Source organism: Centroberyx gerrardi, chromosome 8 (assembly GCF_048128805.1).
Source record: "Centroberyx gerrardi isolate f3 chromosome 8, fCenGer3.hap1.cur.20231027, whole genome shotgun sequence".
NCBI classification, from domain to species: Eukaryota; Metazoa; Chordata; class Actinopteri; order Beryciformes; family Berycidae; genus Centroberyx; species Centroberyx gerrardi.
Window position 1 is genome coordinate 33,472,857 of NC_136004.1, and position 11,365 is coordinate 33,484,221.

Below are 11,365 nucleotides of genomic sequence, written 5' to 3' on the forward strand. Positions count from 1 at the left end.
TGACAGACAGAAACGAAGCGTAGCTTTTAGCGTTGTGTCACCATGACGACCAGCAGGGCGACACTTCTGTCTGATTGGCCGTCTCATCTCTTACATCATCATTTCAACAGTGATTTTAAGAACCCAGCCAGCAGAACAATCATCATGGTGTGAGGCTGAGTCAGTGTGTGTGTGTGTGTGTGTGAGAGTGTGAGTGTGTGAGTGAGAGAGAGAGAGAGAGAGAGAGAGAGAGAGAGAGAGAGAGAGAGAGAGAGAGAGAGAGAGAGAGAGAGAGAGAGGTAACCACTGCAGCCAATCAGCAGGCAGCTTTCTGGCCCTGACAACGTTCTGTTCTCTCTCATAAGGAGAGAAGGTCACACCAAATCTGACAGCTTGATGTTTCCTTGCGTACTAAAACAAGACTGAACAGCAATTCTTAGATTCCACCGGTAAATTCTGCTTATAGATAATCCACCAAGCTGCATTCATTTGAATAAATCTACTTTAAGAAGCGGTTCACACACGGTGTTCTGGCAGAAGAACGCAGAACGCCACGCAAACCTCTTCTGAACCTGGAAATGTTCCTGAGGAGCTGCCGGGTGTTCAGGTCACTGGTTTTATATCTGTTATTCACACTCACTGTATTAAATATGTTTCCTGTTTCCAGGCTGACTTTAGCTCATAAGTTAAAAATAATTAAATTATACAGCTTTGCTTTTCATCATCATTATTCTTATTATTAATAACTGTATCCGTACTTCTGAAACAGCCGGTCAGCTGAGAGACTCTTCTGTTTAAAGGTCTTCAGTCTGGTTTACCAGGTAAAGACTTCAAGATCATACTGAACTTCCAGAGTTCTGAATAGTGTACGACAAACCAAACATGACCGGGCGGAGCAGGAACAACCAGCAGCCATCTTGAACTTATCTTTAACTGTTAAAGGGGAAGGTCGCCCAGTGAGACTGGCTTCACAGCAGAGAGTTTAAGGTCTTATCAGGTCTTAGAAGTCTGATAAATACGGGCCCAGGTTTTAGATCCAAACTCTCATTGACATTGCACTGGACTGAAAAGGGGGCGTGGCAAATCACTCAGCCGGTCATGTGACCCGACCCAGCCGGCCTGGCAGCCCAGGATCTGGAACCGAGTCCAACTTCCTGCCTCAGATCCGGTCCTGAGGAGAGAGAGACAATTCACTGACGATGTCCGACATCGTCGGTCGATGGGAAGCTCTGAAGGCTTTTTAGTGTTTTTCTGTTTATTTTCTGTTAGTGCTACCTAGCTAGCGCACACCGGCTGGTGATTAACTCCTTAATACGACGTAACATGATGAAAGTCAACACTCTGTCTGCAAACCGGAGCCTCTGGCCCCGCCCACATCCTGTCAGAACAGAAACATCGACGAGTCGATCACAGAGAACCAACAAATAAATACCTAAATACCTAAATACCTAAATACCTAGCTTACTGTGAACGTCTCCTAACAGAACAGCTGGACCGGCTCCGCTCTGATCTGCTCTGTAGTGTTTCTGTCCAAAATGAATCACCAACATTTGGAAAAAAAGACCAGACTGCAGCAGAATGACTGACAGCACAGCATGAAGCCAAACGAGAGCAGGCAGCTGAGGTCTGGGTCAGACTACAGACCGGATCCTCAACTGTGAACTTGAGGAAATTTTCTCCCCCAAATGGGAGATTCAGTGTATTAATGAACTGTTCATGTGTGTGTGGCGCTCTCTGCTGGCTGCAGGAGGAACAGCAGCTCACGTCAGACCGGACCAGTGCGGCTGCTCGGTTCTTTCACCTCACCGTGATTTCCTCCTGAAAGACTGAGCTTCACCTTCACCCTCACCTAAAGGTCACTGAACCCGAACCTTAACCAGAGACAACAAATAACTTCTGTGATTGATTTTCAAAGATACATCGATTTCTGACTTTGCGGCTCGGCCACAAGAAACGCAGAGCGCTTCCTGTCGCTTCCTGATAAAATGTTCAATTCCCGACGGTTTTATCCGACACGGTCTGGAGACAGATCGGCTCCAGGAAGCAGGAAGTGGATCCCTGGAGGCTTCAGACAGGGTGGGAAGGGTTTGGCTGGTGGTTCAGCAGCAGATACAGATCTACACAGAGGGGCGGGGCTAAGCAGGGTGCAAACCATCCAAACCAGTCACCCAAATTGGAAACATCTGGTTAGCATTTCTATTAACCTGTATTGATGTTAGCATGTTGACTTTTACATGTCTGTCTGTCTCAACAGAACAGAAATCTAACAGGTAAACAGACTGGTAGCATAGTTAGCCTGCTAGCACCTGGACTGACTTTGTAGATCCGTTTCTGCTGCTGATCTCTCTCTCTATCTGACTAAACATCTCTCCATCCCTCTCTCTCTCTTTCCATCCCTCTCTCTATTCATTGGTATTTCGGCCCCCCTCCCCCCCTCAGTACTCTGGTAGTGTCTCATCGTAGTCCATGATGCTTAATTCGTGTCTCCTCTGGCGGACGGCCTGGGTCAGGGTCCGGGGTCCGGGGGGCGGTCCCTGCGGGGAGGCGGGGGGTCTGGGGTGGGGTCCCTGTGGGGGGGCGGGGGGTCCCTCTGGGGGGGCGGGGGCTCCCTGCGGGGGGACGGAGGGTCCCTGCGGGGGGGCGGGGGGTCCCTGTGGGGGGGCGGGGGGTCCGGAGGCGGGGGGTCCCGGAGCCGAAGCCCGGCTCGGTGGCTCCGTCTGGGGCGGCTGATGCGTCTCCTCCTCTAGCCCCGCCTCCTCTGCCTCCTGGCCCACAGAGGGACTCCCTGGCTCCTCCTCCTGCTCCTCCTCCTCCTCCCCCCCCTCCTCCTCCTCCTCCTGTTCCGGCGGGCTGAACAGCTCCCTGGCTCGCTGCTCCAGGAAGGAGCCGGCCGCCAGCGGGGATTCGACAGGGGAGGAGGCGGAGAGGAGGAGCAGCGGGGAGGTGGACAGCGGCTCCAGACCGCCGTTGATGATGCCGATGGAGGAGGAGGGCTTGTTGCCGAGGGAACGGCTGCCCTGAGCGGTCGGCATGGCGACGCTGCCGCCGTTTGGCCTGACGGAGAGACAGATTGTAGTTATACTTTAAACATTACAGCATTTACATCATCATTTATATTTTCTATTCTATTTGGACGTTTTCACACCGAGTTCATTTGAAGTTTTTTTTCTGGACCTGAGACCGCGACACGACCCGCTCCGGTCTCATCAGCCTGTTGTCACTGCAGGCTGACCGCTGCTGATGGTGAAAAACAGACCTGGCAACACCAGGCTTCTGCCTTCTTCCATGTTCACCAGCCAAGTGACAACAAGTGACGTCGGTGACGCAGAGCGATATGCAAATACACCGACGAGTTCTCATGTGCATGAAAGCAAACCTGCGACCTGAAACGGTTAGTGACGGGACGATGTATTGAGACTCAATATATCACAATACAAAAATGTGATGAGGTAATGTAATATGATGTGATGTAAGGTAATGTAATGTAAGGTAATGTGATGTAATGTAATGTAATGTAATGTAATGTAAGGTAATGTGATGTAATGTAATGTAATGTAATGTGATGTAATGTAATGTAATGTAATGTGATGTAATGTAATGTAATGTGATGTAATGTAATGTAATGTAATGTGATGTAATGTAAGGTAATGTGATGTAATGTAAGGTAATGTGATGTAATGTAAGGTGATGTAATGTAATGTAATGTAAGGTAATGTAATGTAATGTGATGTAATGTAAGGTAATGTGATGTAATGTAAGGTGATGTAATGTAATGTAATGTAAGGTAATGTAATGTAATGTAAGGTAATGTAAGGTAATGTGATGTGATGTAAGGTAATGTGATGTGATGTAATGTAATGTAAGGTAATGTAAGGTAATGTGATGTGATGTAAGGTAATGTAAGGTAATGTAAGGTAATGTAATGTAATGTAATGTGATGTAATGTGATGTGATGTGATGTGATGTAAGGTAATGTGATGTGATGTGATGTGATGTGATGTAATGTAAGGTAATGTAAGGTAATGTGATGTGATGTGATGTGATGTGATGTAATGTAAGGTAATGTAAGGTAATGTGATGTGATGTAATGTAAGGTAATGTGATGTGATGTGATGTGATGTGATGTGATGTGATGTGATGTGATGTAATGTAAGGTAATGTAAGGTAATGTGATGTAATGTAATGTAATGTAATGTAAGGTAATGTAAGGTAATGTGATGTGATGTAATGTAATGTAATGTAATGTGATGTGATGTGATGTGATGTAATGTAAGGTAATGTAAGGTAATGTGATGTAATGTAATGTAATGTAAGGTAATGTAAGGTAATGTGATGTGATGTAATGTAATGTAATGTGATGTGATGTGATGTGATGTAATGTAATGTAATGTGATGTGATGTAATGTAAGGTAATGTAAGGTAATGTGATGTAATGTAATGTAATGTAATGTGATGTGATGTGATGTAATGTAATGTAAGGTAATGTAAGGTGATGTGATGTGATGTGATGTGATGTGATGTAATGTAAGGTAAGGTAATGTAATGTGATGTAATGTGATGTAATGTGATGTAATGTAATGTAATGTAATGTGATGTGATGTGATGTAAGGTAATGTAAGGTAATGTAATGTGATGTAAGGTAATGTGATGTAATGTGATGTAATGTGATGTGATGTAATGTGATGTGATGTGATGTAATGTAATGTGATGTGATGTGATGTGATGTAATGTGATGTGATGTAATGTGATGTGATGTAATGTGATGTAATGTCGCATATCTAATCGTATGGTGAGATCAGCAGATTCTCTCGTCTCAGGTCCGGACTGCGGTGTGAAAACGTCTCGGAGCAGACGGACTGCTTACCTGCTGGAGCCGCCGGCCTCCTGAGGCTGGGTGTGCGTGTGTGTGTGTGTGTGTGTGTTGCTGTGTGTGTGTGTGTTCAGGTCGATCTGGCTGTACAGCTGCAGCATCTCGGTCTGCAGAGCCTGGCTGATTCTGCTCAGAGCGACGCAGCGACTCTCGCAGGCCGACAGCTGGGCTCTGCGTCAGAAAACCAACAGAAAGATTCATATAAAATATTAAATAATAAAATAATAAAACGTGTGGAACGGCAGACAGAAGAGAGGAGGTGGAGACAAGCAGGCCTCTGATTGGCTAAATAACCTATTTGGAGTTTGTGGCGGTTTATCACCTCCACCACCAAAGGTAGAAGGAGGTAACGTTTTCACTTTCTGTCTTTCTGTAATAATGAATCTTAAAATGTTCTGGGTGAGGAACCCCAGACCCCCCACTTTAGTTTTCAAAATCTCCCTATTTCTGAATTCTCAAGATAGGAAACTGATGTAGCATGTTCACATTAACATCAGTGTGTTTGCCGGCTAGTTAGCTAGCTAACAGTTTGTTCAGGTTAACTGAGCTGACTCTTCTCAAGCTACAACTCAGAGTGTTTTGGAGTAGAGACTAGGGCTAAAGACAAGACAGTTTACTGTGTCACAGTAACCAAATCCACCTTATCACACTATTCACTTTTACTGAGAACGTTACTGAATGGATCTACAGCCACACCACAACAAGCTGACTCTACATTTAGACAGTATCATAGATTCGACAGTTGTTATAGATTATAGATTATAGATTACAGAATGATCAGACAGTTGTTATAGATTATAGATTACAGAATGATCAGACAGTTGTTATGGATTATAGATTATAGATTACAGAATGATCAGACAGTTGTTATAGATTATAGATTACAGAATGATCAGACAGTTGTTATAGATTATAGATTACAGAATGATCAGACAGTTGTTATAGATTATAGATTACAGAATGATCAGACAGTTGTTATAGATTATAGATTATAGATTACAGAATGATCAGACAGTTGTTATAGATTATAGATTATAGATTACAGAATGATCAGACAGTTGTTATAGATTATAGATTACAGAATGATCAGACAGTTGTTATGGATTATAGATTATAGATTACAGTACAGGCAGACTGACCTGCTCTGGGCCTTGCTGTCCTCCAGCAGTTTCTTCTGGTCCAGGATCAGCTGCTCCTTCCTGCTCAGCTGGCTCTCCAGCTCTGTGACTCTCTGATTGGCTGCTTCCAGTTTCTGTTTGTGCTGGTTCTCACTGTCCTTCAGCCTCTGGAACTCCCTACCCACACTGCACTGCAGCATGGACGCTTCCTGACGGACACACACACACACACACACACACATTACTGTGACTCCTGACGCAGAGAGTTCTCACTGCGATATTAATGTTAGGGCTGGGACGATATATCGAAATTCAATACATCTCAATACAAAACATGTCAGTCTGTCTGCTGTCAGGAACATGAATGGTGATATCAGCTCCATGTTATTCTGCTGTCAGGAACATGAATGGTGATATCAGCTCCATGTTATTCTGCTGTAGTAATCACTAATGAGACTCTTGACCATCACAGTTTCACAAGCTCTCCATCCAAATTATATTATTGTCACTTTGTAACGACATTTTTAAATTGTTGTTTACATTCTAGCAGCCAATGGCATCGCTGGAAAGATTTGAGTCTCAGAAATAAACAGAATTCTGCACAGTCAGACTTTGTTGTCACTGAACTTTTATTGATCACATCGTATTGTGTTGTATTGATCCTGAACCTCAGATCAGTATTGAATCATAGGAGATAAACAGATCGTCCATCACTAATTGAGACTCATCTTCTAAAACTCTTGGTTAAATACAACTAACAGTAGAGTAGATATTATATTCAGGTGTGTGTGTGTGTGTGTGTGTGTGTGTGTGTGTGTGTGTGTGTGTGTGTGTGTGTGTGTGGCACCATGCTGCTCTGGGTGTCTCCTCTCTCCAGCTGCTGTGTTAAAACTCGGTTGGTTTCTCTCAGCAGGAGAAGCTGTTTGTTCATCAGGAAGATCTGCTGCTGCAGCTGCTCACTGCTGGACAGCTGCACACACACACACACACCACACACACACACACACACACACACACCACACACCACACACACACACACACACACACACACACACACACACACACACACCACACACACACACACACACACACACACACAAACAAAAACAGTTATGGATGTGAGAGTGAATGTATCAGCATGATTGACAGCTGAATCAGCCAATGGGAGGGCTCCTTACCTTGAGTGACAGCTGTGTGAGCTGGTGTTCTGCGTTGTAAGCCTCGTTATTGGCCTTCTGAAGCTCCGCCTCCAAATCCTTCAGCTTGCTCTGACACTCCTGCAGCTCGCTCTGAAACAACCAATCACAATCATAGATGTTTTTCAAACAACCAATCATAGTGCAAGAATCACCCTGGGTCAGCCAATCACAATGCTACAATGCTGATGCATCAGTGTGGCTGCTGCCTGACCGTCCGCTCACACCAAAAGAGTCACGAGCTACTAAAGCGGCCGGCAGTCACTTTTCACTGAGAGAGAGCTGCAGACGAGCGCCAGCCGGCAGCCGGCGGCAAGTGGCACCGTGCCAGTGACCAGAGCGGCGAGGTGAAGTTGAGCTGAGGTTAACTTTATGCAAATTAGCAGTGACCAACTGCAGAGAGGGATTTGATTTTCTCCCTGCTGTAACGTCTCGCTGTGAAGTTCATATCAGCTGTTTGTTCCGTATTGATGAGGAGGAGAAACTGTTTCTCTGTTTTCCCGGAGCTTTACGATCCATCGTTGTTTGTTTGTTGTATTGTGTTGAGAGCAAAGAAGCAGGTCAGAATCTGCTGTGTGGAACAGACTCGGAACAACAAAGTGATTCTGATTCTGTCAAACGGCTTTTAAAAACAACGAGTGTCGTTTGGAAATATAGACGAGGTAGGCCTGCATTTATAAACAGGGAAAATTGTTAATTTGATAATGCTTGTCACAGCTCACAGCCGGTCTTGATATTGGACACAACTGAACTTGATGTCTGCAGCGCCTCTTGAAGCCCCGCCCCCCGGTGACGGGCCGCAGCGAGCAGAGCGCCCGGCGCTGCTCATGAAGCTTTTGGTGTGAGCGCAGTAACTTGTGTTTGACCCCAACTTCCCCCTCGGGCTCAGACCAAAGACAACCAGCTGGAGGAGAGTGTGTGTGTGTGTGTGTGTGTGTGTACCTGCAGGTTCTGGCTCTTGCTGCGCTCCTCCTGCTGCTGCAGCAGCAGCTGCTGGATGTGTGTGTGCAGCTGGGCAGTGTGTGTGTGTGTGTCCTGCTGCAGCAGCGTGTAGCGCCGCTGCTCCGCCACCAGACTGCTGCTCAGAGCCTGAAGCTCCACCTCCTGCAGCCGCAGCTGGGCCTTCTGCACACACACACACACACACACACACACACACACACACACACACACACAGAGGGATACAGTTGTCAGCTGATATCTCACAAAATCAGTAACACAGCATGAAAACAAAACCAGTGATTCTATTGAGTGTATGTGTGTGTGTGTGTGTGTGTGTGTGTGTGTGTGTGTGTTACCATGGCGACGTTGTGCTCCTCCAGCGCCGTGGCGTTGATGATCCTCCTCAGCAGGCGGCGGTTCCTCACCGCATGCTGCTGCCGCTTGAAACGCTCGTACTGCAGCTGACTGTAGACCAGCAGCAGCTCACTCCTCACCGCCTGGAGCTCCTCCCCCTGGGCGGAGCCTAGCACACACACACACACACACACACACACACACACACAGAGGAGGGAAGGTCTGTTAGCTACTAGTCTGTAAAGCCTCTAAATGGCCCTGCAGTTCATTTCCATTGACTTGCATGTTAAAGACAATGTGAGAAGATGACATCACCTGGCACCAAAGATCAGCCAATAGCAGATGGCCATTTCAGTAGCATGCTGTTTACCTTTTGCTGTCAGACTTCACACAGATTTGGGGTTTAGGGAATGTGGAGCTGATACAGATGTGATGCTTCCTGCTTCACTTTATACAGAAAATACAAACTCAACAGTTTCATTTTGGTGTTAAAATCATTTGAGAAAAGTCCAGCAGTCAGCTGATGAACATGAACACGCTGCAGGAAGACCAGCATGCAGGAAGACCAGCATGCTGAAACACCATGCAGCAGCCACGGAAATAAACGGCTTTTTACGTGTTTTCTGGGAGCAGAGTGCCGGGGATTTGTTTCTCTTCAGATGCAGCTCTCTCTCTCTCTCTCACTCTCTCTCTCTCTCTCACTCTCTCTCTCATTTGTCTGTATATATTTCATACAGGCTCCTCACTCTTAGGTAAATTCTGCTTTTATTCAGTTTTTAACTGTGAGCAAGGATATAATAAACTCAACTCAACACATGACACTTATTTTGAAATTATCAACTGACATGACTCTTATTTTGAAATTTAAGGAAGCATCACATCATATCCTGTCTGCAAGCAGCCGTATCAGCTCCAGACTTCCTCCAATGATTTCAATGGCTCACACTTAACATGCAAGGAAACACAATTCTGATTTCATTATAGAATTAGATACTGGAGCAGTTTGGGGTTCAAGGGTAATCAAATCAATCACATCAATCACATCAATCAATACAAGACAGAAAAAGCAAACAAACCCAGGAAAGACAGAACAGACAGAAGGACCTGGACAGACAGACAGGTGGGGGAAACAGGTGAGTGTAGATCTAGTTCATGTAGACAGGCTGGTCAGTGAGTTAATGGATCAGTACCTTTGGCTTTCATGCTCTGCTGTTTACCTCCAAAATGACTCCAGTCCACCGACTTATTTGGCATGGGCAGTCTGCAACACACACACACACACACACACACACACACACACACACACACACACACACAGTGTTGATTAGTCAATATTCCTGATTTTCAGTTCATGTAGTAGATGAGATTTTTTTTTTTCCCCCCTCAGTGGATGTGTGATTTTCTCCTGTTTCAGTGTGATTTTCTCCTGTTTCAGTGTGATTTTCTCCTGTTTCAGTGTGATTTTCTCCTGTTTCAGTGTGATTTTCTCCTGTTTCAGTGTGATTTTCTCCTGTTTCAGTGTGATTTTCTCCTGGTTTCAGTGTGATTTTCTCCTGTTTCAGTGTGATTTTCTCCTGGTTTCAGTGTGATTTTCTCCTGTTTCAGTGTGATTTTCTCCTGTTTCAGTGTGATTTTCTCCTGGTTTCAGTGTGATTTTCTCCTGTTTCAGTGTGATTTTCTCCTGGTTTCAGTGTGATTTTCTCCTGTTTCAGTGTGATTTTCTCCTGTTTCAGTGTGATTTTCTCCTGTTTCAGTGTGATTTTCTCCTGTTTCAGTGTGATTTTCTCCTGTTTCAGTGTGATTTTCTCCTGGTTTCAGTGTGATTTTCTCCTGTTTCAGTGTGATTTTCTCCTGTTTCAGTGTGATTTTCTCCTGTTTCAGTGTGATTAGTTAAACTCCACACCAGTTCTGGGTCTCCTCCTCCTCCTCACCTCCTGCTGAGTCGGTCGTGGGCCTCGTGTCCGTGGACGATCAGCCGGTCCAGCAGCTCCAGAGGAGACAGGCAGGCCGGCTCCTCCTCCCTCTCCTCCCTCTCTCCTGCTCCTCCTCCTCTCTCCTGCTCCATCACCTCCTGCAGGGGAGAAGAAACGCCACATTAGTTATTTACTGTAGTGTGGTTTACTGTAGTGTAGTGTACTTTAGTTTAGTGTAGTGTAGTTTAGTTTAGTGTAGTTTAGTTTAGAGTAGTTTACTGTAGTGTAGTTTACTGTAGTGTAGTGTAGTTTAGTTTAGTGTAGTGTAGTTTAGTTTAGTTTAGTTTAGTTTAGTGTAGTGTAGTGTCGTTTAGTTTAGTGTAGTGTCGTTTAGTTTAGTGTAGTGTAGTTTAGTTTAGTTTAGTTTAGTGTAGTTTAGTTTAGAGTAGTGTAGTTTAGTGTAGTGTAGTGTAGTTTAGTTTAGTGTAGTGTAGTTTAGAGTAGTGTAGTTTAGTGTAGTGTAGTTTAGTTTAGTTTAGTGTAGTGTAGTGTCGTTTAGTTTAGTGTAGTTTAGTTTAGAGTAGTGTAGTTTAGTGTAGTGTAGTGTAGTTTAGTTTAGTTTAGTGTAGTGTAGTGTCGTTTAGTTTAGTGTAGTTTAGTTTAGAGTAGTGTAGTTTAGTGTAGTGTAGTGTAGTTTAGTTTAGTTTAGTGTAGTGTAGTGTCGTTTAGTTTAGTGTAGTTTAGTTTAGAGTAGTGTAGTTTAGTGTAGTGTAGTGTAGTTTAGTTTAGTTTAGTGTAGTGTAGTGTCGTTTAGTTTAGTGTAGTTTAGTTTAGAGTAGTTTACTGTAGTGTAGTGTAGTTTAGTTTAGTGTAGTGTAGTGTAGTTTAGTGTAGTGTAGTGTCGTTTAGTTTAGAGTAGTTTAGCGTAGTGTAGTTTAGTGTATTTAGTGTAGTGTAGTTTAGAGCAGTGTAGTGTAGTGTAGTGTAGTGTCC

General features: G+C 44.6%; 1 protein-coding gene across 1 annotated transcript in view; it reads right to left on the minus strand.

Annotated features, from left to right (window-relative positions):
* Positions 1-2,414: 2,414 nt before the first annotated feature.
* tsc1a (TSC complex subunit 1a) overlaps positions 2,415-11,365 on the minus strand; it is a 19,711-nt gene continuing 10,760 nt past the window's right edge. Inside the window, exons 12-20 of the mRNA XM_078285404.1 lie at positions 10,391-10,530; positions 9,650-9,720; positions 8,462-8,628; positions 8,106-8,288; positions 7,146-7,256; positions 6,815-6,937; positions 5,989-6,176; positions 4,844-5,020; positions 2,415-3,033 (exon numbers count right to left, since the gene is read on the minus strand). Coding sequence (XP_078141530.1) covers positions 2,415-3,033; positions 4,844-5,020; positions 5,989-6,176; positions 6,815-6,937; positions 7,146-7,256; positions 8,106-8,288; positions 8,462-8,628; positions 9,650-9,720; positions 10,391-10,530 — 1,779 coding nt within the window. The remainder of the gene's footprint in view (positions 3,034-4,843; positions 5,021-5,988; positions 6,177-6,814; positions 6,938-7,145; positions 7,257-8,105; positions 8,289-8,461; positions 8,629-9,649; positions 9,721-10,390; positions 10,531-11,365) is intronic.